Source organism: Salmo trutta, chromosome 17 (genome assembly GCF_901001165.1).
Source record: "Salmo trutta chromosome 17, fSalTru1.1, whole genome shotgun sequence".
Taxonomy (NCBI): domain Eukaryota; kingdom Metazoa; phylum Chordata; class Actinopteri; order Salmoniformes; family Salmonidae; genus Salmo; species Salmo trutta.
In genome coordinates, this window is record NC_042973.1 from 45,530,045 (window position 1) to 45,557,703 (window position 27,659).

General features: G+C 42.7%; 1 protein-coding gene across 1 annotated transcript in view; it reads left to right on the forward strand.

The window, feature by feature from the left end:
• The first annotated feature begins 363 nt into the window (after positions 1–363).
• The window catches only part of LOC115152279 (neuron navigator 2), a 138,786-nt gene continuing 111,490 nt past the window's right edge, over positions 364–27,659 (forward strand). The window contains exons 1-2 of the mRNA XM_029697014.1: positions 364–441; positions 973–1,491. Of these exons, the coding sequence (XP_029552874.1) occupies positions 1,411–1,491 (81 nt within the window). The 5' untranslated portion in view covers positions 364–441; positions 973–1,410. The remainder of the gene's footprint in view (positions 442–972; positions 1,492–27,659) is intronic.

Here is a 27,659-nt window from a genome sequence, read left to right on the forward strand (position 1 = left end):
GCCTGTAGACAGTCCAGTCAGTTAGTTATATTGTATTCACCTGGTTGTTGCATTATGTTATAACAACCTACCACTCATTTCAAGGAGATGGAAAGTTCAAGTATGTATAATTCCGAAAAGTTGAGCATTTTCATACAGTAGCCTAGTGAAGTTCGATGCCTCTGCGGTCGAAGGTGCAATAAATTAATAGCGGAGGTTACGTCTTTTGACACTAGATGGCAGAAAATTCATTGCTAAAAGTTTCTATGGGAACGAGCTCTATCGATAGGACAAGAAAGCTGTGCCCGACAAAACTATTGAAAATTAGCCTGGGGCTCGCTGTGGTGACGTAATGATTTGATGGGGATGGGAAGCATGGTCTGCGCTGGTGCACGATGTGCGCACGGGAGATGACTTTCATATTCTTGCATGGATATTCCGCGAAAATAGGATTTTATTGCGGTGAGTGTTTTATATTTCAAGAATTTTCGTACAGTGATATATATCATGTTGGACTACGCTCCTTTTGGAGTGCATTTGTATATGTTTCTTTTTTACATTGCGTTTACAGTCAGAATATAATTCATGTTGTAGGTTACTTCTAATGGGGAAACTTGAAATACGTTTAACTACTGTAGTCTGTAGCCTATTTTGGGTAACTTTAGTTTAGTGACAGTGTGGAGTTTTGAGAATCATCGATTTCCCTAAACGATGATGATGACTATCACGAAGATGATGAATCAATTTAATCTAACCTTACAAATAGATATTCATTGCAGCTAAATGTTCATAAAATACATTTAGGTTGCAACTGCCAGATGGTGATCACTTATCTTAAATACAGTTTAGTTCAGCTGTAATATCTGTTGGCATCTCAAATGATCAGATTATCTCCAACAATCATAAAAAGACAACAGTCTCCATGGGGCCCAACATCTCTGACTGCAGCATTAGTGTGATTTGCATGGTGGGTAACTCAAGCTCTTCTCTCAGATCATGCGTGATGGAACTGTATTAAGCCCATTGGACTGAACTATGCTCATCAGATCTCATCATCAGTGGGTTAAACCCTATCAATTCCAATGAAGGCAGGGCATCACTGCTGCAGGCTGCATCCCTAACTAATCACCATGGGTCAGAGACCAGCATCCTCTGGGACCCAGTTTCTCCTGTCAATCCTGTGGCCCAGTCCTCAATGCAGCATCTCTGGGTTGAGACTGAAGAAGCAGAGCGATGGTTGACCTCACCACTGCCAGAGTCCTATGGGAGGTATCGAATCTGATCATTTCTTTTGAGAAGTGGTGTATCCTTATTGACAACCTGGGAAGAAGGATCTGGGATTTCCCTTCCCCTTGGGGATTATTGGGTTGTGGATATTGACGAGTTGGGACTGAGCACAGAGGAGAGGGGGTATCTGGCATTCAGCCTGAGATGGAATCGGGAGCTGAGGGGAGCCAGCATCAGCACCAGAGGATGAAGCCTGTGACACATGCATTGGAGGACCAGAAAAAGGTAAGTGGAGGCCACTATGCTGTCTGTCTCTCTGTCTGTTCCCTAATGACCTCTAGGTAGCTGCCCTGAAGCCCCTGCTCCACAGTGGTCATCATGTCACAAACAGGAGCTCTCTTGTTGATTCACCCCAGTTGATTTTGACATAATGATGTTAAGGTGGTGTATCACATCAGCGGATGGCGCACCTTGTGTCTCAGTGTCGATGGTTGAGTCTTCGGACAAATCCTCTGCTGACATCAAAATGTGTGCATGTCACAGGAGTTTCCGAATGCTTTGATCTTTGAATCTGAATAGGACTCGATTATTGAGTAATGATATAAGTCATTTTGATTGTCATCTGTTGGAAAACTTAGAAATAGTATAAAAGAATATAAATGATGCATGATGGCAGTGAAAATGACAGTAACAAAAGTATTCTTATGCTTGGCTACATACAATATGCATATTGCAGAGTGGATTATGTATCTTTTATAAGAGAGTTATTGGAGAACCCCTCCCCCATCTGTTCAGGCCTTAGACCAGGATCTTGTAAGGGGGTTCTCTGCGGTAGCTAGGTTGTCACCCCACCCCACCCCCATGGCTGGCAGCTGGGGCAGCATATATTGGTCACGCTTTGGTGAAGCGTCAACACTGAACTGTGGGGCTGTCGTAGAAATGAGGTAATTTGTTTTGATAAATCGCTTTTGATGACTTCCCGTGTGGAAGTCTCCCTTTGAACAAAGTAAAGCTCAGTGTTGAGTATTATTAAATTAGACGCCTCACTCACGCCTTATGGCAACCTAATTGCCTTGTTACTCCTACCTCATTGTTGTCATTCATTCAGCCGACCCTTATTTGTCATTATTTCATCTGTGGCTGATAAAATGTTATATTTGTTCAGACCTGTGGTTTCTATGATTCGGTGTCCTTGGATTCTTGATAGGTACAGTTAGAAGAGCGCTGTTTGTTAAAGGAAAGAGTCACCCATTTTGAATGCTATATTGTTTTTGTGCATCTCTGAGCGATGTTCTATCAATTCCCGGGGTCATACGATGCAAAACTCGTCATACTGGCTGTATTTCTGCCTGCTTGAACGGTGAATAGCTCAGATACACATGAAACATCAAATGACCCCGGGAATAGATAAAACATCGCTCAGAGATGCACAAAAACAATAGAACATTCAAAATGGGTGAAGCTTTTTTTTAACACATCATAAATCTTCAATAGTTTGCCAAAAGTACAGTACATTAAACGTTAAAAAAAAAGTATGTCAACATAAAAAACAACAAAGGAGCTGATTGTGGACAACAGGAGACAAAAGATGGAGCACGCCCCCATCTACATCGACAGGGCCGCAGTGGAGAAGGTCAAAAGCTTCAAGTTTCTCGGCATGCACGTCACGAGGACCTGAAATGGTCCCACCACACCTAGACCGTTGTGAAAAAGGCGCAACAGCGCCTCTTCAGCCTCAGGTGGCTGAAGAAATTTGGCATGGCCCCTGAGACCCTCGCGAACTTCTACAGATGCACCACTGAGAGCATTCTGTCGGGCTGAATCACCGCCTGGCTCTTTCGGAGGGCAGTGCCATCAGCCCAACGCACCATCTGGGGCACGTTGCCTGCCCTCATTAAGGTCTGTTCACTACCACGAAGACGGTACAGGTGCATCAGAGCCAGGACAGAGAGACTGAGAAACAGCTTCTATCACCAGGCCATCAGACTGTTGAACAGCCATCACTAGCCAGCTACCTGCATGGTACTCAGCCTTGCACCTTGAGACTAATGCCCCATGTATATAGATAGAGTCATTGAAAGCTGGTCACATCATATTCTGTTTATAAACTGTTGTTTCCTCACTGTGTATGTATATACTGTATTCTCATCCTATATACCTACTACTGTACATACCGTTTTCTTTTCCAAATGATATACTGTCCATACACACCACATATTTATACTCTGGATTCTCACACAGGCTCACTCAAATATATCTACTTTGTATTGCTATTTCTTGATTTCCTGTCGTGATTTTTTATTATTTGTATTTGTGAGACATTCGACTGAACTGTTGGAGCTAGTAACATAAGCATTTTGCTGCACCTGCTATAACACCTGCAAATCTATGTGCGCCATCAATAAACTTTGATTTGAAAAGAGTCGTTTTCTGTGACTTGATGCTTTGGTTTACCCCCTACAGAATTATTGATAGGTCCAGGTGCAGTGATCTGAGTAATCTCGGTTTGTGATGGTTGCATCAATCATTACTGGACTCGTAACCTGATCTGCCATCTTTTAGACCACTAATTCCCACAATGAAACATGTTAGTCCCCATATTAGTCATCTATCTGGTATGACATTGGCTACCTACAAAGCTACAGTGAGTACTGTAGCCTTTATGCTGTTTAAGCTGTCATTTTGTTCCAAAGTTAGTCAAATTAGGCAGTTTTTTCCACAGTCCACATGTGCCCCAACTGTGCCCTCCTTGAATTACACTTATTGGCACTTTTATAACAAAGCACACATTTCATAACAATTTTTGTTGAGTTGTTGAAAGTTGTAATAGAGTCAGACATAACGTCTGTTTGTCTTTGTGTGTTCTTATGTTGGTGCACATCGAGGCTCTGCAGCACTATATATTCATATTTTGTTTCTTTCTGCAAGCTCTGTAAAGGAAAGTTAGGAATAGAATGGTGTGATGAGTGGCGCAGCAGTCTAAGGCACTGCATCTCAGGGCTTAGAGGTGTCACTACAGACCCTGGTTCAATTCCAGGCTGTATCACAACTGGCTGTGATTGGAAGTCTCATAGGGCTGCGCACAATTGGACCAGCATTGTCCGGGTTAGGGTTTGGCTGGGGTAGGCCATCATTGTAAATAAGAATGTGTTCTTAACTGAATTGCCTAGTTAAATAAAAGTGAATTCTTGTGCTGATCCTATGTAGTGTTGGACAGAGCTTTGTCTACTCTCCTTTCCTCATTGTGGAGCTGGAAGAGAGGACTTCTGTGTGAACTAGGGTCCTGTCAAGTGCGTTAGCCATAGTCACTGACATTGATCCTAATCAGTTTATAGGGCCTGGAAAGAATGGTGGATTGTCCATAGTTATGGAGGGGTATCAAGTGATCCTGTCAAAAGGTATTAGACTACACACAGCCAGGGTATCTTTAGGTCAGACTTTGTCTTCGCGATCGTTTGGAAAAGTTCAGCCTAAAGTATGAGGTTAGATGACGTGATTGCGGATGAGGAGAACAGTACTATTCAAGGGGGTTTCTTCATATATTCGTTCATATTAGTCCATAATCTGTGCATCATATTTCATAAATCCAGAGTCAGATTTTTCTCTATCCTTGTAGCTAGGCATTTTGTGTTACCCTGTCACCACAGTCTTAGTCTCCCATGGAAAGGGGTGTCATTGATTGATTGATTGATTTAGCTAAAGATATAGGAAGGTGTAATGGATGGTTGTACACCTGTGATATGAACGGTGCTATATGGTGGAATATGCAATTCATTGTTTTATTCGGAATGTACACACATCCATCGTCAACCTCAGGGATTAGGCCATTTGGTGAGAGCTGTGCCGTTGCATTCTGAGTGAAAATATCATTCTCCACTTTTTAATGGGTGACAATTTGTTCTAAGGGAGAGAATTGCTCTCCTGCAGAAATGAGAGAATGTCCATACATCTTCTCTCTGCTGTATAAACATTTAGACATTCTTCTACTTCACAATGAAGCAGGTGTGCTATTCTGCCCAAAGCAACGGTAGATTACAGACACAAAAGCTTGTAAGGGGGACAATGGTAAGACTATTAAATTGCGTGTTTATCCTGAGGATTGTCCCTGAACTGTGGGTGAGGTCACCCAGATTCTCCTGTTTCCTCTGGTTGTAAATCTGATTAGACATCTGTTCCTTTAGAATGTGTCAATATCATCTTTACCTACCATGCTGCAGCTGCAGTGGTAACACACACACACACACACACTTTTGGACAGAGCTTAAATCATGCTCTTCTAATGTGCGGAACCCCCTGCAATGCCTCAGTAATATCAACCCATGATCCCCTCCATGGTGCGGTGCACTTACTAAGGGGAACACCATTACAAGCACTGGCCTCTTCAGGGGCTATACTAAAGAACAGAGAAACAGAGGGACTGGAGTTTACAAGCTACTGAAGGGACTGACTGGTACTGTCTGTGGGATGGAAATGCAGAGAGGTTGGAGGATGGACGGCACTTGTTTCAATTAGGTCCTCCTCTAGGCCCCAGCACCATCTGCTGCTCTCCTGCTCTCCTTTTCTCATTCTCTCTATCTTGCTCTATGACTGAATGTAGGTGTGGGCTGAAGAACAGGTCGCGGGGCAGAGCTGTGACACCTGAGGGAGGGCAGGAGTGTTCCTTACACCCCACTACTACAGTACCTGTCCTAGTTCCGCTATGGGTTCATTTGGGTTCTGAAGAATAAGAGAGCCACGTGGTGTGTGGTGAATTCTAATAAGCAGGATGCCTTTGATGTACAAATTGTGTGTGTGTGATAATGCTTCAACCTTAATATGTGGCTCCAGTGGCCCTATGCTCACCTCTCAATGACCTTCTGTTGGCCAAGTACCCTGTTAGTGTTTTGTAGGTTGAATAGGAACGATGTTGTGTGGTTAAGCTGAGAGTATGGGTTGTTGTAGGCTGTGCTATTTTCAGAACAACAGTGCTGTAGGCAGATCAGTGAGACAGTGTGATGGAATCGTTCACCTTGGCTCTGTGCCTTGGTCTTGCAGAAGCATCCCCCACTGGCCTCCCCTCGGACAAGCTGTCACTGGCATCACAAATTATTATTACACGATTATAGATATGATTTTCAGTGCCCAGATTCTCTAGGCTTGTTCTTTCAGATGCACTTCAGTAATCACTTTTTTCACAGCAAAAGCATCCCAGTAGTTTAGCTGAATTTGTAATCTTCAATGTAGATGAACCAATAAATGAGGTTTGATGAGTGTTTTGTACGTTCATGATGTTAAGGTACTGGTAAAAGATTTGCATACTAAGTTATGTACTGTACATGGGAACTGTCATTTGGAGAGAATGTAGGTGCAGTACATCCTGGGATTGCTTAGCATGCGGTTGTTTTTGCTTGAGTGAACAGAGCAATAGGGGTGAGACAGGGTTGAGGTGGGGTTGAGACCAGGGGTATAGGTGACTGGCTGCCTACCCAGGCGAACCTGCAGACGGAGACCTCCCTGACCCTGCCTCTCACTGGGCCCCTGATTACTGGCAACAACCTTATAACAAAACCACACTCCACGATCATCATCATCCCAAAGGGCCCCTGGCAGTAATGCTGTGGTCAGGGTTCATCTGGGTGCTTCCACTAGCTAGCTTTGTGGTATTTCTAATACATTATGTTGCATTACCAATGTTTATGAAGTATCTATTCATTTTTTAAATGCCTAATCATAACCTGTAACCCCATCTTAGTGACATCCTATAGAAATACATACACTCTTAGAAAAAAAGTGCTATCTAGAACCTTAAAGGGGGTTCTACATGGAACCAAAAAGGGTTCTACCAGGAACCAAAAAAGGGTTCTCCAATGGGGATAGCCGAAGAACCCTTTTGGAAACCTTTTTTCTAAGCGTGTAGTCCTCTGTAATGTGCTTATGGTTCGTTATATGAAATGTGTCCATTTTGCGTCCCTTTGATTTTTAAGTAGAAATTGTGCACCAATATTGAATTTGATATTTTATTAAATGAAGTGCCCTTTAATATAGTCCAGATGTAAAATTATATAAATCAGATTTTTAATATGAATAAAGACTTTCTAAAGTGACAAAATTCTGCATTTTGGCATGTCCCTCCATGTACACTCTGTGACTTCTAGGAAGATTTTATCACAGATTTTTTACATCAGAAGATGTCACAAAGTGATTATACAGAAACCCAGCCTAAAACCCAACAATTCCTCCTAAGTTTTCACCATCATTGTAAAAGCCCTAGTTATTTTGTTGCTTTGACAAAGTCATTTCTGGAAATTATTATTTATTTCATTTGACTAGTGATTCATTTTAAGAAAAAAAAACAACCTGTCCCTCTATTTAAGGTCAACTCTGTTACATGAACTGAACTCTTGTTTTAATATGGTGAAACTATTCATATTTCAATACGTTTTTCAAAAGAAACCTTGAACATCTAATAGAAAAATCATAGTGTAAAAGCAGGGGAGCTGGTTCGTCACTTTTTGGTTGAAAACTGAGTGAGTCAAGCATAACATATCAACTCTGCTACACATTGATAGGGGATACCAAGTCAGTTGTCCAACTGAAATGTGTCTTCCGCATTTAACCCAACCCCTCTGAATCAGAGAGGTGCAGTGGGCTGCCTCCACATCTTCTGCACCCGGGGAACAGGGGGTTAACTGTTTGCTCAGGATCCAGCAACCTTTCGCTTACTGGCCCAATGCTCTAACCACTAGGCTACCTGCCGCCCCATACAGACAGGGTAGACATTTTTTTACAATCAGTTTTGGGGTGAAGCTTGCATTCAATTGCCCCTCCCTGTTGCACACAAGCTTCCATTCCTCCTGTCACAAGGGGAGTTATGGCTGATTTAAGATGAAATTGTCAACCATGTTACGGTCAACCCTGTTACGGTCAACCCTGTTACTTTATTTGGTACTTAATAGGCACTTACTATAGTAATTTCTTTTACCCCCTTGAGATGGGAAAACTTTTTTTTTTTATTAAGTTGAAAATGTGCTCTTTATGACAGAATGTATAAAACAATATATATATATATATATATATATATATATATAAATCACCAAGTTACACTGCCCAAAAGGGACTCATTTTGTGGAATAACCCTTATATTGACATGGTTGAGGAAGTGTGGTGTCAGGCTGCAATGATGAATTCACTTTGGAGGAAACATACGTTATCTGAGAGCTACTCTTCAGGGACAGGATGTATTGCAGTCGGTAATAGAGATCGTAAAACGTATTTTCGTCTGAGAACCAGTGGCGGGACAAAATCCCATTAAAGTTTAAGGCTACCATTTAAAGTGGAACTGACAGCATTTTAACTACTTTGTCGATATGAAACAAACAAACAATCATAATATCAGTAAACAATATCAAATTCCCAGTTTATGCTACAAAACCAACTTTATAAGAGGTTTTAAAATTCTATTTGATTCAACATTCCATGACGTACACTAAGGCATTTTTGGCAGTATAGATGGATGCAGTACAATGCATGATTCATATGACTCACCAATAGATTTATTAGGAAGTGCCGACTTCAAGAAATGCCCATGGCAAATCGGGCCCCAACCCAGGATAGAACCAGTAGCCCAGTCGATCAGGGGATTGTGCCTCTGGAGCCAGGAAAACCCCAAAACCACAGGTGCATGAGGTGATTCGATGGGCAGGACCTGCATAAACTCAATGTGATTACCCGACGCTCTCAGGTTAATGGGACACATGATGTGGGTGACTCTGCCAATAGAGCGCCCATACAACACTCTGACGTCAGTGGGAATGGAGAGGGGTTGTGTGAGGAGTCCCAGCTCCGACACCAGGTAGCGTCCATAAAGCTCTCGGCGGCCCCAGAGTCTATGAGCAACCGGAGAGATTTGGACCGGTCAATTCACAACAGGGTAGCATAGAGAGGGGTACGAGCAATGGAAGATGGAAACTCCCTGTACGGCTCACCAGCGTACTCGTACTAGTACCTCCTTGATGAGCCTGGTTCTTTAATGAGCAGGTAGATAAAAATGGCCCGTAGCTCGTCAATGCAAACAGCTCTGGGTGTTAAGTCTGCGTAAGCGCTCAGCTTGAGACAGTCTAGCCCTGCCCAGTTGCATGGGCTCCGGAGGAGACGACTCGACAGACCTCGGTGACCTCCGAGAGACTTCGGCCGACATCGGATTCACTCGGATATGTGGGCTTCGGGGATTTCCGGGATTCCTCGGAAGCAAGGTGGAAATCGAGGACGAGCGTCGGCGACAGGGAACAGACTCCCTCTCCCTCCTACGTTCCCGTAGCCGCCCATCGATCCGGATGGTCAAGGCTATAAGGGAGTCAAGGTCCAGGGGCAGCTCCCGGGCTGCGAGCTCGTCTTTAATCACCACCGACAACCTGGGAAGGAGCACGTTGATCAGGGCTTCCGGGTTCCAGGCACTCTCAGCTGCCAATGTGCGAAAATCCACCGTGTAGTCTGCCACACTATGGGAATCATGATGTAGTTGGAGCAGCTTACGAGCCGCCTGTCTCCCGGACAACGGAGAATCAATCACTTTCCGTACCTCCGCCACAAACTCCTCCAATCTGAGGCAAACGGTGGATTGTTGATCCCACACCGCTGGAGCCCCGGCAAGTGCCCTCGACGGACATCAGCGTTATCACGTACACTATCATCAAGCGATCCGAGGGAAATGAAGAGGGCTGCAGCTCAAAGATGAGAGATCACTGGGAGAGAAACGCCCAGCAGGATCCGGGATCTCCAGCGTAGCGATCCAGAGGAGGTAGGTGGGGTTCTTGGGAAGCCGGGGTAGATTGGGGAGAAACACCGCTAGTAGCAGGGTAATTGACAGTCTGGGGTGTTACTGTAGTGGCGGGTTGCCTCACAGACATTTTGCGGAATTGCTCCAGCAATGTGTTGAAGGCACAGTCCTGGCGTTCCTCCAAGTTCTGGAATCCTTCCAGAAGACCTTGAAGTAACTCCTTGTGTCTTCCAATGGTGGCTCCCTGGGAGGAGACAGCGTTGCGGAGCTGGTCCGAATCTGCTGGGTCAGTCATGCCAGTTCGTACTCTCACGACTCAGGATATGACCCAGATGCAGGCACGGGAGACGGATAGTACAGTTCTCAGATTATTTATTAGAAACATGGGGCAGGCAAAGGGTAAGTCGAGTGCAGGCAGAGGTTCGTGATCAGGTCAGAGTCAGGCAGGTACAGGACGGCAGGCAGGCACGGGGTCAGGGCAGGAAGAATGGTCAGAACTGGAAAAATCTAGGAAACAGAACTAGAGAAACAGCAAGGCGGGAAAGAACACTGGTAAGACATGACAAATCGAACTGGCAACAGACAAACAGAGAACAGGTATAAATACACAGGGGATAATGGGAAGATGGGCGACACCTGGAGGGGGGTGGAGACAAGCACAAAGACAGGTGAAACAGATCAGGGTGCGACACTGTATTGAAATAGAATTTTCATAAATGCCTTAGTATACGTAATTCCCAAACATTCTAAGAATTTATGAAAACGTGAAAATGACAATATCTAAGTGCCAGCTTGTCAGAGAATGTTAAAAAAAAGTATTAGATTCTTCCTGGGGGTGTATATGAACAGATTTTAATAAGATTTCATGTTGCTAAAATGCTGTCAGTTCCACTTTAAGGATCACTATTGATTTAAGAATTGATTTTCTATTCTAGTTAGTGTATGTTTTACCGTGTCCTCCTTTATCTGAAACATGAGCTCTAAACCAAGGAAAATATGTGTAAGGAATTACCATTGTGATACAGGTTTCTGTCTCAAGAAGTAGAATTTGTCACAATTTTCAAAGAATGATAATGATGAGTGCAAATTGTAATGCCCGTAAAAATATCTAAAATACATGTTTGAATTGAATGTGAGTATGGCATGTTGGCATTTACTTGGTATCTCAAACAAAACATATGACACAGAACACCTCATATGGAAATTTAGCATATAATTTGCATGAAAGTGACAAGAATCTGAAAAATCCATGCTGTAAACCTAGTTGTGGAGATGCCTGCTCCCCAGATGGTCGTTTAATTCAGTCATAAAGGAGCAGTTTGGGCCCAGAGTCAAAGCTAATCTACAAGCAGTCTCTGGAATATAAGTATGAATGGCTGACCTCTCACTCCAAGGGGTAAACAACGTCATATAAATTAATTAACTTGTGAAAAGTACTGTTCTCGTCTCATGCCTAATTGATTTTGTCCTCTGAGCTAGACTGTTACTGGCTTGGGTGTCAGTGGTACATGTTAATCAGATATGATCAATCTTATCACTCCTTATCAGGGGCGAAAATCTGATATCAACTTTGAAGGGGACAATTACATGAAATTTTCTCAAGAGCAATTCCTGAGGGGGACACCAAAAGTAGTGCTGTAACACATAGCCTACATTGTAATATGGTAAATGTATATTGAGGAACCAAAGAAATAAGGTGTTTGCCGTACTCCTAACTACCGGTACCCAAAACTACACAACTAATCACAACAGCAATACCATTGCCTTTAACAAATCTTAGTTCAGTCACCAGTTTAAGTTGAGAGTGGGGGTATCCATGGCATTTTCCAATTATGTTCCTATTTTACAAGTCAAAAAAATTGAGAACCTTTCATAATGTTGCCAAACAAAGACTCAACAAACTTACCTGAGACTCCCTGTCTCTGCCAGTCTGTCCCTGCATATCTGTCCCAACTCTGCTGTCTGTGTGCCATCTGTTGCCTGCTCTTCCTAATGACATCATTGTCAAACATTTCCATTAGAATTTCATTTCTTTCTTATGAACATTTTATCAACTCGTCTTTGAGATATTAGGCTACTCGGGTTCTTACTTTGCGTTTTGGTGTACTGAAAAATACTCTGATGTCCGTCTTTTATTTTTCTGCCATTTTTCTACCTGGCTGGCTGGCTGGCTACACACACACACAGTGTGTAGGTTATTTACAGTAGGAGATGGGCTTCTATCATCTTATCTTTTATCATTCTATTTGGGCTTCGATCTAAAAGGTAGCTAGCAAATGTGAAACGGATTAAAATGACAAGAGTTGACAGCTGTATGAGTTCACCATTTACACAACATATGCTGCAACCTTTTGTAATTTTAATAGTTTGTTTCATATTGGCTGGCTTCCAACAATAGCTGAATTTGCAAAGCTGGCGAGCACCAATTCCGTTTCAGTGGTGTTTTCTATAATCTTTGCTACCCGGGTTAAATAAAGGTGAAATAAAATAAATAAATAAAAGTTCCCTTGCGACAATTTAGCTTTTTTAACGAGACCATTAAATATATTTAAGACAATGGTAGAAGAGAGTGTAGTTCTGTTCAGTTTGGACTTCAGTTTATCGCTAACCTTATCACAGGGACTTTGAAGCACTAATTTACATCATCTGCATGCTGATCTTGGAATAAATTGACGATAGCAAAGATTCCAAAGGGTGGGGGGGTCGCAATCTTTTGAAACTTAAAAACGCGCTATTAAGTGTCTATAATCAGCACAATTGCTTTCATTGCGTATTATTAATATTATTTAAATTACATAGTTATGTTTCAGTGATATATTGGGGGGGACAAATCATATTTTCCCCAGGATGGGGGGGTCGTGTCCCCCCCGTCCCCAACGGGATTTCCGCCCCTGCTCCTTATGAGTGTAAGTCAGTTTAAGGCGGCATTATTAGTCTCCAGCCCATTGATAGTGTCTCATTGAAAGCCCATACTGAATGTGTTTTATGCCGTTCCCTGATGACTGTACTTGTGGGATACAGTAGATGTTCAAGCACACTGATATTTGGAGAGATTTGGGGAATGTTGTGTGTTTGACCCAGCGTTTGAAGCAGACAAGCCAGTCTGGATGATTTAAACGCAGCAGGGCACCAGCTGAAACAGATGGGACTGACTGGCCAGATGTGATGTTTATACTGTACTATAAAATCAGTACTATAAACTACACCTGGATTGGATCGCTCCTCTGATGGACCAACTGAGTAATGGATTAAACTGTAGAACTGTAAGCTCTCGTTGCCAGATGTTTTGGATCAGACTGCAGCAGAGCAGAAGCTGGCTAATGGACACTGGCTGACGATGGAGAGGAATTTGAGCCCCAGACGGACTCCTCACCCCTCCATCTGTACAGAAGGTGTTCTTACACCTGGACACCTGCCTCACTGCCTGTAGGAATGCATCCCTCACTCCGTCTCACTAAACTATAGTTCAATGTTCTGTGGGGGGAAAAAAACGCATGCATTTTTAATGGAAGCATAACTACATAAAATATTGAGCAGTATATCCCTGAGGCTGTTTAGCTGAATATACCTTTCCCCAGTTTGATATGCTGTACATACAATATAGTGGTCACCCCTGGTGTCTCGACCTTACTTCCTATTTCCTCAATCCCTAAGCTGCTCTAAAGAGTATGACTGAGTTCCAGACTGCCTGAACATTGTTATAGGCAGACATTCAGGCACATTATGCAGGTCTCCTCCCATGCCTCTCCTCCTGCTGTTTTCTAATGGAGGATGCCTCCCTCGTGGGGTTATTGATGACCAGCTGTCAGGCTGCCATTGGAGGAGCCAATTAACATGGAAAACAGGGCATTCATTAATAATAATGTCCATCTGGGATTCAGAGACTGATTCATCTAGCCTTTCTGACAAATGTGAAAGAACCATAGATACCGTGGATTTTTTTTTTTAAACCTTTATTTAATTAGGCAAGTCAGTTAAGAACATATTCTTATTTACAATGACAGCCTTGGAGCTGCCTTGTTCAGGGGCAGAACAACAGATTTTTACCTTATAAGCTTAGGGATTCATTCCACCAACCTTTCAGTTACTGGCCCAACGCTCTAACCACCCGGCTACCTGCCGCCCCTCGAACAAAATGAGGAACATCTATAACATCTATAAGAACATCTATAAGACCTATTTCCCAACGACCCTGTGTTGGTGACCCCAACGTGATACTTAGATTATCATTAGCGCTATACCTCCTTCATTTGTGCGTTCCTGTTACCTGTGCCTCGGTACTCTGTAACAGTAGTATAGTAGTGCTAATTCAGAGAGGCTGCTGCCTACATGGAGACCCAATCACTGGCCTCTAACAAATGGATCACTAGTCACTTTAAATAATGCCGCTTTAATAATGTTTACATATTGTCACGACAGTGACGGATGGTGGCGCCCCTCCTCAGCCGGGCGGAGCTCGGCGGTCGTCGTCGCCGGCCTACTAGCTACCATCGATCCCTTTTTGTTTCACTTTCTGTTGGTTAGGTCTAGGTAGGCACGCACCTGTTTTGGGTTAGTCATTAGTAGGGGGGGGTTATTTAGTTTAGCGTAGGATGTCTGTGTTTGTGCGTGATTGTGTTTCTTGTCCGGTTTTGTGCTATAGGAACGTGTGTTGGTTTTTCTCTGCCTGTGGTTGGTTTCATTGTTTGTACACCACCGCAGAATAATTTAAGGGCTGCATCCCTATATTTTTGGCGACCACATCCAGTTTTCTTGAATAAAGAAGTGTGGTCAAGAACTCTCTGTCTCCTGCGCCTGACTCTACCTCTCCTGTTGTTTTTCGAGCCAGCCCGTGACACATATCTTACATTACTCATATCATATGTATATACTGTATTTTATACCATCTATTGGTATAAACATCTGCTAACCATGTGTATGTGACCAATAAAAATGTATTTTTGATTCGATTTGATTTGCCCCAGATCACTGTGTTATTTAGCAGTAGGAGCTTGCTGCACATTTCTTCCCCCAAGGCTGCTCCTGTCACTTCGAGGTGACTTCCATTACTGCTTTCAAGAGAGGGCAGACTCACCATCGAGCAGCAGCAATGTCTGGATGACATCATCTCCTTATTAATATTGCAATACGAGTAGTAAACCCTGTCTTCACGTCAGGTCGCTGTGATTCAGTCTGGCTGGGCTGTTCCGCCACTGTGGAGGTCTGTAGGTCCCAGTGGAACTGCTGTGGTGTAGCTGGGAGGAGACTGGTGAGAGGAACCTCCAGTTATACACGCTGTTCACACTTTGCTACGGTGTAGGAGGTCCTACGTGTTGCCTGTGTTCAGCCTTCAGTACCCAGGGGAATGAGTTGCCCCGAGAGACTGTCCATTGGACCTCTTTGTCACCATCTCTCGCTCTCTCTCTTTCTTTCCCCTCGCTCTCTCTCTCTGTCTCCCTCTTTCTCTCTCTCTATCTCGCCCCTATTGTAATACACATTTGTTGTTTCCTTTCTTCACTGCAAGAGATTAGCACGGAGGGTTGTGGCCCAATGAATGGCTTATCAGTGTGTGTGTTTGTGTTTGAAATTAGCCCTCCCCTCATTTGCTTTTAGTTCCCTTTTCAATAGTTGCTCTATCAAATACATTTCCATGGTACTGTTATTGACTGCATTGTAGGTCTTTGTTGCCATACAGTGTATGCTATTCTGAAAGTGTGGGTAATGCGACTCTGGTTTGCTCATTAACATAAATGATCATGTTGAAGTATCACCGTACGCCTGATTCCGTGTACGCATCAAATGTGCACGTGAAGGTGCTGACATTGTTCATCGTGGAAAGCATCTGACGACTGCTTTCCATACAGTCCCCTCCGTGAAATCAATGCTGCTGGTTGATGTGCTATACTGTAGTATTGAATGAACAGTCCAAGGCTGAACTATTTCCATTGAACATGTCCGCCTATGCCCTGAAATATCCCTGCAGGATCTCACCCCCAGTCTCTGTGCCTCAGGAGAAGCTGGTAGTGGGTCAGCCAAGTGATTCGGTAGTAGGCTACTGGCTCCCCTCAGAAGATCGATGGAAGTAGCATATTTGCACACCGTATGTTCACCTGACCTAGCCAATTCATATGGTTATGATACGCTCCCATATGGTGCTGATGTGAGAGGGAAGGAAGGAGCCAGAAAGACAGCAACATTAGCAGGATCAGGCCCTGAGTGTCAGGAGATGGTGGATTACGGCTGTAATCTGCTCGATTGGCTCATCTATTGCCTGTAATCTGCCACGTTGTCTCAGATCTGGCATTGAGATAACTGCCTGTCAGGGAGCTTAGCCCCCAGGCAGCCCAGCCAGCTGCAGTCAGTAGAGGACAGCTTCTGCTGTTGGGTTACCGTCCAGGAAACCTAAACTGGGAAAATCCTAAACTGCAGACTGGGCAAAAACTGGTTGAATCAATGTTTCCAAGTCATTTCAAATAAAACATCTATTGTGATGACATTGAATCAATGTGGAAAACCGATTGGATTTGAAAAAAAGTTATCAACGTAAAGGAATTTCATTTTTTTCTTCAACCAACTTTTAACCTAAATCTGATGACATGGTGACATTTTTTGTTGATTTCATGTTGAATTCACTTAAATTGACAACTCAACCAAATGTAAATCAAAACTAGAAGTTGAACTGACATGTGCCCGGTGGGTGGTCTCAGATCTGTTTGTGCTGCCATGTGTGACAATGATCATACAAATGTAGGATCTTAATTTGATCACTCCTTTGTTGCTGAGAATTTTGTTGGAAATAATAATAATTCATTTAATTTGTAAAGTGCTGAAGAAAATACAAATGATGATAATAAAAACAATCCAAAACACAGAACATTGTAAGCAGATAACAATCAAAGCTATATACAGGTGTCATCAGAACCGGTGGACAGGAGAACAGAATTAACATAGGTCCTTGAAAGCTTTTCTGACAGTCTTTAGCTGTGCCTTAAATGAGGCCAGAGACTCTGCAGCCCTGACAGTTACTGAAAGTGCATTCCACAGCCGAGGAGCCGCACCACTGAAAGCCCTTTCACCCATCATTTTTAATCTGGTGTGGGGCTGCTGAAGGGAGATGGACTTGGAGGAGCGAAGGGTGCGTGTGGGGCAGGAGGGTAGGATAAAGTCAGACAGGTACTTTGGTCCAGAGTTGTGGATAGCTTGGTAGGTGTGAACCAGGATTTTAAAGTCAATGCGTGAGCGCATGTGGAGCCAGTGGCGTTTGAACAGCAGCATGTCACCCTGCATCCCACTGCTACCTTGCCTGTGAAGCTAAGCAGGCTTGGTTCTGGTTGGTCCCTGGGTGGGAGACCAGATGTGGCTGGAAGTGGTGTTGGAGGGCCAGTAGGAGGCACTCTTTCCTTTGTGTAATTTAAAACAAATATTGCAGTGATGGGGACATTGCCCCGTGTAGGTTGCCGTCTTTCAGATGGGATGTTAAACTGGTTTCCTAACTCTCTTTGGTCACTAAAGATATCCCATGGCACTTATCAGAAGAGTAGGAGTGTTAACCCTGGTGTCCTGGCTAAAGTCCCAATCTGTCGCTCATGGTCACCTAATTATTCCCATCTTCCAATTGGCTCATTCATCCTCCTCTCCCCTGTAACTATTCTTCAGGTTGTTGCTGTATGAGAATGTGTTCTCAGTCAATTTACCTGGTTAAATAAAATAAATAAAGGTGTGGGTGAGGACACGTGCAGCACAGTTCTGGACATATTGTAGCCTTTTTAGGATTTAGAAATACAAACTTGGAGTGCATTCGAGGTTTAAAAAGGCTTCTAAAGTTAAAAATTATTTGATTTGCCCTAACGAACGTGTATCAACCCCTACAAAAAAAATGTCCATGAATTATTATCCACATAATAATAAAAATGTCCTGTTGCTGCAGGATTATTTTCCTTCTGTAGCAAACTGGCTCAAATTAAGATCCTACATCTGTAGGAGTTAGCGAGACTAACAGATCTGAGTCCAGGCTAGGAGACTCCAGCCTCTGGTACACTCAACTAGGTCTGTGTTCAAGTTGCAGATGGAGACAATGTTGAAGTCTGGTCTTTGGTTGCAAAGTGTAGTAGGATGACCCCCGAGGTAGATGTTTGCAGAGAGTGATACAACACGGGTTTGTTATGTTCTGACAAACAGGATCATGACTGCAATAGTGGTTGTACGTTTCATTTCCTCATTGGACATATGGTTCAACTTCACTCCCTCTCTCTCTCGATGTCTCTCTGTCTCTTTGTCAGTCTGTCTCGCTCTCTCGCTCTGTCCCTCTAGGTAAGGACATGTCTAGTGCCACTGAGCAGAGGCTTATTCTGTTCTCCTCCTCATTCCTTTCTCTCCTTTACTCCCTTTCCTTTCCTCTGTGTCTCTGCCAGGGGCTGGGATCTCTGTGCTCTGTGGATAAAAAAAGCTGTAGTGATGATGTGATCAGGGCAGACTGGGGTTGTGTGAGGTAGGCAGGCCATGCCAGAGCTGTGCCACACTACAGATCAGCGACTTGTCTCAGGTCACACCTTGCACTGTCACTTCAGCTTTTTGGACATTTTTGGACTAGTGAAGTGTATTCTAATTCAGAATCATGGATGTGTCAGATGGCCCTGACTCATAACTACCAAACCACACGACTGGACTCTCATCCTCTTTGGAAAGTAGCACATTCAAGTGTAACCCTCTCACCAGGCTCGAATTTGACTCTCACGATATTAACTTAGGTAGAATATCTCAACAGCACGGGATGGTAGGTGAGAAGGACATCTCCAAGAAGAAACTATGATTCTAGAAACTATGATTCTAGATTTTGTTATTGTATAAGGATATACTTTCCCATGCACTAAATTCAATTGAAACAGGAAATGACTCCACCAAGGGAACATACATAAGGTTCAAAATGTGTATTATTACATTTTCAAAGCCCCACATCAAAATAAATACAAATAATTAACCTCAATGAGTCGTCCACACCCGATGTCCAAATTATTTCAAGCTTGCTTAAACCTGTTGGAGCGCGTTGGAGCTCAAAAAGAAATGACGACACACATAAAGTACCGAAGCACCCCACCGTTGTGGTTACTCACTACTCGTAGATATTCCCTCAGTGAAGTATGGCAGTTCCTTGCAGGTTTCCTCACAAGATCCACAGCAAGCACAGCTATCAATGCAGACAGTACTCCTTAGCCGTAACCAGTATCCCATGGGAACATGAACTCGTTAATCTTTCCCAAGAAATTCTCTCTCGGTGTCACACGATGCTAGGCTAACCTCAAGGCTGCCAAATTCCTTCACGATGATACGGTAGCTTCAGTCTTTACTAAGTCTTTCTTAACAAAATTATAACAACTCTCTTATAAAATAAAATCTGTATTTTCCTTCAAAACTCGGTAGGTATAGGTTTTGTTCTATTTCTATCGTCTTCTTTTATAATTTTTCTTCACCAACGGTCATAATGTAATGTCCATCCTTTTCTCAACGTCTCTCTCCCTCTCTTTTTATTCCAAGGCCTTCCGTTAACCAGGTCAACTCTCATTGGCCACAGCTTAACAAGCGACCTTATTGGTCAAAACTTAAACTTAAAAGTAAACCAACCTATTCACTTATACATTACCAATTAATTATAACAAATAAATGAAATACTTGGTTATGTAACGGGTCCTATGTGTAGATGGTGTAGAGAGTCAGGCGCAGGACAGCAGATATGAGTAATCAACGTACTTTTACTCCAAATGTCAAAGATACAAAGTAACAAATACACGCACACCATGACAGACCGAAAATACAATAAACAATCACTCACAAAAAAAACATGGGGGAACAGAGGGTTAAATAATGAAACAGTAATTGTGGGATTGAAATCAGGTGTGTAAAACAAAGACAAAACAAATGGAAAATGAAAAGTGGATCGGCGGTGGCTAAAAGGCCAGCGACGTCGACCGCCGAACGTCGCCCGAACAAGGAGAGGGACCGACTTCGGCGGAAGTCGTGACAGGTTCTAACAAGGGTATTACACAAATATTGAGAAAACTGGGAGAGGTGGTACTGTACACTACCGGTCAAGTTTTAGAACACCTACTCATTCAAGGGTTTTCTTTATTTTTACTATTTTCTACATCGTAGAATAATAGTGAAGACATCACACCTATGAAATAACACACATGGAATCATGTAGTAACCAAAAAAGGGTTAAACAAATATATTTTAGATTCTTCAAATTTGCCTTGATGACAGCTTTGCACACTCTTAGCATTCTCTCACCCTGCTTCACCTGGAATGCTTTTCCAACAGTCTTGAAGGAGTTCCTACATATTCTGAGCTTTTCCTTCACTCTGCGGTCCGACTCATTCCAAACCATCTCAATTTGGTTGAGGTCAGGGGATTGTGGAGGCCAGGTCATCTGATGCAGCACTCCATCACTCTCCGTCTTGGTAAAATAGCCCTTACACAGCCTGGAGGTGTGTTGGGTCATTGTCCCATTGAAAAACAAATGATAGTCCCACTCAGCGCAAACTAGATGGGATTGGCGTATTGCAAAACATTAGATTATGTTAGGAGAGTACATAGACAACAATAATCACACAGCCATTTTCCAAGCAAGGACATGTGTCAATAAAACCCAAAACACAGCGAAATGAAGCACTAACCTTTGACGATCTTCATCAGATGACACTCCTAGGACATTATGTTACACAATACATGTATGTTTTGTTCGATAAAGTTCATATTTATATCCAAAAACAGCATTTTACATTGGTGCGTGATATTCAGAAAATGTAATCCCACCAAAACGTCCGGTGAATGTGCACATCAATTTACAAAAATACTCATCATAAACGTTGACAAAATACATAACAATTATTTTAAGAATTATAGATAGACTACTCCTTTATGCAACCGCTGTGTCAGATTTTAAATTGCTTTACAGAGAAAGCACATTTTTCAATATTCTGAGTACATAGCTCAGCCATCAAGGCGAGCTATTCGGACACCCGCCAAATTCGGGGCAACCTAAACTCAGAATTAGTATTAGAAATATTGTATTACTTTTGCTCATCTTCGTCAGAATGCACTCCCAGGACTGCTACTTCCACAATAAATGTTTTTGTTCCAAATAATCCATATTTATGTCCAAATACCTCCGTTTTGTTCGTGCGTACAGATCACTTATCCAAAGGCATAACGCGCGAGCGCGGAACGAGAAACGAAAAGTCTAAATGTTCCATTACCGTACTTAGAAGCATGTCAAACGCTGTTTAACCTTTCTAGGGTATGTGGGACGAAATCGTCCCACCTACTCAACAGCCAGTGGAATCCCGTGGCGCGATATTCAAATACCTTAGAAATGCTATTACTTCAATTTCTCAAATATATGACTATTTTACACCATTTTAAAGGCAAGACTCTCGTTAATCTAACCACACTGTCCGATTTCAAAAAGGCTTTTCCCACGAAAGCAAAACATTAGATTATGTCAGCAGAGTACCCAGCCAGAAATAATCACACACCCATTTTTCAAGCTAGCATATAATGTCACAAAAACCAAAACCACAGCTAAATGCAGCACTAACCTTTGATGATCTTCATCAGATGACACTCCTAGGACATTATGTTATACAATACATGCATGTTTTGTTCAATCAAGTTCATATTTATATCAAAAACCAGCTTTTTACATTAGCATGTGACGTTCAGAACTAGCATACCCACCGCAAACTTCCGGTGAATTTACTAAATTACTCACGATAAACGTTCACAAAAAACATAACAATTATTTTAAGAATTATAGATACAGAACTCCTTTATGCAATCGCGGTGTCCGATTTTAAAATAGCTTTTCGGCAAAAGCACATTTTGCAATATTCTGAGTAGATAGCTCGCCATCACGGGCTAGCTATTTTGACACTCACCAAGTTTGGCACTCACCAAACTCAGATTTACTATAAGAAAAATTGAATTACCTTTGCTGTTCTTCGTCAGAATGCACTCCCAGGACTTCTACTTCATCCACAAATGTTGTTTTGGTTCAAAATAATCCATAGTTATGTTCAAATATCCTCTCTTTTGTTCTTGCGTTCAAGACACTATCCGAACGGTGACGCGCGGACGCATATCGTGACAAAAAAAATCTAAATATTCCATTACTGTACTTCGAAGCATGTCAAACGCTGTTTAAAATCTATTTTTATGCGATTTTTCTCGTAAAAAAGCGATAATATTCCGACCGGGAAACGTCCTTTCCGTTCAAAGACTCAAAATCTAAAATGGACTCTTCACGTGCACGCACACCCGTCTCATTGTTCTCAGATCGACCACTTACCAAATGCGCTACTGTTTTTCAGCCATGGGCTGCAAAGTCATCATTCAACGTTCTGGCGCCTTCTGGGAGCCTATGGGAGCCTCAGAAAGTGTCATGTTACAGCAGAGATCCTTTGTTTTCAATAAAGAGAGTGTAGAAGGCCAAGAAATGGTCAGAGAGGGCACTTCCTGTACAGAATCTTCTCAGGTTTTTGCCTGCCATATGAGTTCTGTTATACTCACAGACACCATTCAAACAGTTTTAGAAACTTTAGGGTGTTTTCTATCCAAATCAAACAATTATATGCATATTCTAGTTTCTGGGCAGTAGTAATAACCAGATTAAATCGGGTACGTTTTTTATCCGGATGTGAAAATACTGCCCCCTACCCTAGAGAGGTTAAAATCAATCTTTATGGTATTTTTTACGTAAAATTGCGATAATATTCCAACTGGACAATAGCATATTCATTCAAGAAGAAAAAGAAGGAGGGGCGCGCTCGCGGGACCGAGCATATCCAATCCCTTTGTTGCCAGGCAGACCACTCAGTAACTGAACTCCTATACTCTTCCCAGTGACAGGAAAATGCTCAAACCACTTTCTGAAGGCTTTAGACAGCCAATGGAAGCCTTAGAAAGTGCAACGTCACCCCAGAGACACTGGAGCTTCGATAGAGAATCAAAAGAAGAACTACAATTCTCAGACTTTTCACTTCCTGCTTGGATTTTTCTCAGGTGTTTGCCTGCCATATGAGTTCTGTTATACTCACAGACACCATTCAAACAATTTTAGAAACTTTTCTATCCAAATCTACTAATAATATGCATATTCTAGTTTCTGGGCCAGAGTAGTAACCTGTTTAAATTGGGTACGTTTTTCATCCGGCCGTGAAAATACTGCCCCCTAGCCTAGACAGGTTAAGTGTGCCTTGAATTCTAAATAAATCACAGACAGTGTCACCAGCAAAGCACCCCCACACCATAGCACCTCCTCCTCCATACTTTACGGTGGGAAATACACATGCGGAGATCATCCGTTCACACACACCGTGTCTCACAATTCTCCAATTTGGTCTCCAGACCAAGGGACAGATTTCAATTGGTCTAATGTCCATTGCTCGTGTTTCTTTGCCCAAGCAAGTCTCTTCTTCTTAATGGTGTCCTTTAGTAGTGGTTTCTTTGCAGGAATTCGACCATGAAGGCCTGATTCACACTGCCTCCTCTGAACAGTTGATGTTGAGATGTGTCTGTTACTTGAACTCTGTGAATAATTTATTCGGGCTGCAATTTCTGAGGTTAGTAACTATAACTATTCATCCTCTGCAGCAGAGGTAACTCTGGGTCTTCCTTTCCTGTGGCGGTCCTTATGATAGCCAGCTTCATCATAGTGCTTGATGGTTTTTGCGACTGCACTTACAGAAACTTTAAAAGTTCTTGAAATGTTCCGTATTGACTGACCTTCAAGTAATGATGACTGTTGTTTGTCTTTGCTTATTTGAGCTGTTCTTGCCATAATGTGGACTTGGTCTTTTACCAAATAGGGCTATCTTATGTATACCGCCTTACCTTGTCACAACACAACTGATTGGCTCAAACGCATTAAGAAGGACATACATTCCACAAATTAACTTTTAAGAAGGCACACCTGTTAATTGAAATGCATTCCAGGTGACTACCTCATGAGGCTGGTTGAGAGAATGCCAAGAGTGTGCAAAGCTGTCATCTTGGCAAAGGGAATCTCAAATATATGTTTTTGTTTAACACTTTTTTGGGTACTTCATGATTCCATATGTGTTATTTCATAGTTAGATGTCTTCACTATTATTCTATGATGAAGAAAATAGTACAAATAAAGAAAAACCCTTGAATGAGTAGGTGTTCTAAAACTTTTGACCGGTAGTGTATGTCTGTAGAAATTTTGGCCAGAGCTGTTATTTGCTGATTGTTCCTCAACTGAGGGATGTGTGGTGTCTGAGCCGTACATTTAGCACACAAATACAGAAGAGGAAGTTCTGCTAACAAGTTCTATGAAAGTTCCTTGCACAGTCTTTTGCAGGAAATGCTCAATCTATGTGTATTAAATCCATTCTCTGTGAAAATTCTACTCTCTTGAGCTGTCTGACTGAATAGACATTCCTTTTTGCCAAATGAATGAGGAGGAATGGCTAGGCGTGCAATGCTGAGTTGCCCTCTTGGCTGACTGCATCTCAAGCACATCTTCTCAAATCAGATTGGTAAAAGATAACTATTTTTGAATAGGTTCATTCATCCAAGTGAATCAATGATAGTTGTGGCACTGTGGCAGTTATGTGTTACCAACGAGTTACCAAACTGAAATAACCAATAACGGAAACTGCTAAATTCTCGGTTCATAAACCTCACAGGCTGAGGCACTCATGCAGGACCCATCAAGCTTTTTATTTCAACTATTTTGTTGTGCTGTAATCTCATCAACCATGGTCAGGTCTGTCCATGTAATCCTGTATCACAGAGCTGTGTCAGAACCCCGGTAGGGAACGACTGGTTAGACAGGGAGAGAAGAAAGGAGGATGAAGGAATGAGAGGAGGAACAGAGGGGTGAATTTCATTATACCCTTAGCGGGCATGGTCCTTCTGTATGAGGCTCTAGTCTGGGATGTATGGAAACAGGGGATGTAGTGAAAGGGCACGTTCTCTCTCTTTCCCTCCCCTCCCTCCCTCATTTGGGAGGGGTGATTGAGCCAAGGTCCATTAATAAATAAATAAGTGTGTGACCAAGGATCACCTCATGGTGATGTTTTTTCAAAGGGCAGAAACCCCCCCCCCCTTCCTTCAAGGCTTTGCGTCGGTAAATAATAGACGAGGTGCCTGCAATACTCCACAATCACACAAGGTGACTGGACAGAGCGAAGGGCCACAAGGTCTGGCCAGGTTTACAGACGCTAAACAGAAAGAAAGAAAAGGAATACCGTCTGACTGTACATTGTTGTGTCTGCGTGTCGGAGGGATGGAGTGAATCGCGCGCTAAACGGCGTTTACTTGAGCGTCTCTGTACTTTGCATTCATGTGAATGTTTGACTGTGTGTTATTGCATTATTCAAGTAGTTGTTTTAGAGGGTTGTATTATTGCATTTTTTAAGTGATTGTTTTAGAGCACTGGCATGAAGGGAGAGAAAGGTCATTGAGGAAACCTGGTAAAGCTAGTGGTACTTAAACAGTGATATTTGATCCCTTCAGCACAGTGCAGTGAAGGAGACCTCTTGTGTTCAGTCAGCACTCTCACTCTGTGGAGCTACAAGCTAACCCACAGAACAGCTCAGTTCTACCCTGTTAACTTCACACACAGACATTGACGGGTTCCCAGCCTTATAAAGAACAAGGCATACATTCATGTCTCAATACCTCAACAGGATGAATTGTAATAGAAGGAATCTATCTTGTATTATTTCACTGAGGCCATATCTATTCACACACATCGACATATCAAGCCATTTAAAACACAGAGGTCGAACATAGAGGTAGAAACAGCGGTTGACTCGGGGGGGAAAGATGATGTGGGAGAAGTGCCCCTTTAATTCAAACAAAATACATGTTTTATTGAGTTTACTGTCAATCCAATAAGGGGTGACCTTGTTACCAGCCTGATAAGGTATGATCAGTGTATGCTGCCCTCACTTGGCCCTTGTGGGTAGTACAGGAATCAATTCACCACAGTGTGTGAATACAATGGAAGGAGAAACAACTGGAGTATTGTCATTGGGTGAAGTAGTTTTAAGTCTCGTTCACTCAGCACATGTTATACTGTTCTGTACCTCCTGGTGGTCATGTTCTTATTTGGACCCTCGTTCCATGTTTGGAGAATTGCCCATTTTAAACAGCCTGATTTGTGACCGCAGCTGTGATCCAACTGATGACCAACTGAAGGACTTAAAGAGCGTACTCAGCCTTAACCTTTCCTGCCACACTCGGTTATCATGTAGAAGAGGCCCCTCACAGTCCAAACGTATAAAAGTTAGCTAAATATATATATTACTTAGTTATTGTTTGATAATGAGTAATGGCATAAGATGTCCTCAGATTTGTGTGGCGTCAGTCCATCCGTGATTAGGTGTTATTGCTTTGTGGGTTTCCTGTCATTACTTTTAATAGAGTGGGCTGTAGTAGGCCTGGTGACTGTGGTGGGCGGATGTTGGAGTAGATTGATGCCATAGTCCAGTGTACTGACTGACTTGAGTCAATAGTCTGCAATGCGCCCAGTCGCTAGGGAAACCACAGAAATCCCGTAATTCAAGGCTGACTTGTTTTACTCATGCGTTCATGGTGGCCTCTAACAATCAACTGAACATCTGAATTGCCAATGTAACCTTATAACCTGCGTACTCGTCCTAATGCCCTGTAGATATGTCCAATGATGGAAATGTGGGATAAAGCTTTTCTTACTTCAAATGATTTAGATGTACAGTGCATTCGGAAAGTATTCAGACCCCTTGACTTATTCCACATTTTGTTACATTACAGCCTTATTCTAAAATGGATTAAATCGTTTTTTACCCCAAATCAATTTACACACAATACCCCATAATGACACAGCAAAAGATTTTTTGAAATTCTTGCAAATTTATAAAACATTTAAAACTGAAATATTACATTTACATAAATATTCAGACCCTTTACTCAGTACTTTGTTAAAGCACCTTTGACAGCGATTACAGCCTCGAGTCTGCTTGGGTATGACGCTACAAGCTTGGCACACCTGTATTTGGGGAGTTTCTCCCATTCTTATCTGCAGATCCACTCAAGCTCTGTCAGGTTGGATGGGGAGCATCACTTAAAATATATTTTCAGGTCTCTCCAGTGATATTTGATCGGGTTCAAGTCCAGGCTCTGGCTGGGCCACTCAAGGACATTCAGAGACTTTTCCCGAAGTCACTCCTGCGTTGTCTTGGCTGTGTGCTTAGGGTCGTTGTCCTGTTGGAAGGTGAACCTTCACCCCAGTCTGAGGTCCTGAGCGCTCTGGAGCAGGTTTTCATCAAGGATCTCTCTGTACTTTGCTCTGTTCATCTTTCCCTTGATCCTGACTAGTCTCCCAGTTCCCTGCCGCTGAAAAACATCCCCACAGCATGATGCTGTCACCACCATGCTTCACCGTAGGGATGGTGCCAGGTTTACTCCAGACGTGACACTTGGCATTCAGGCCAAAGTGTTCAATCTTGGTTTCATCAGATCAGAGAGTCTTGTTTCTCATGGTCTGAGTCTTTAGGAGCCTTTTGGTAAACTCCAAGCGGGCTGTCATGTGCTTTTTACTGAGGAGTGGCTTCCGTCTGGCCACTCTACCATAAAGGGCTGACTGGTGGAGTGCTGCAGAGATAGTTGTCCTTCTGGAAGGTTCTCCCATCTCCACAGAGGAACTCAGGAGCTT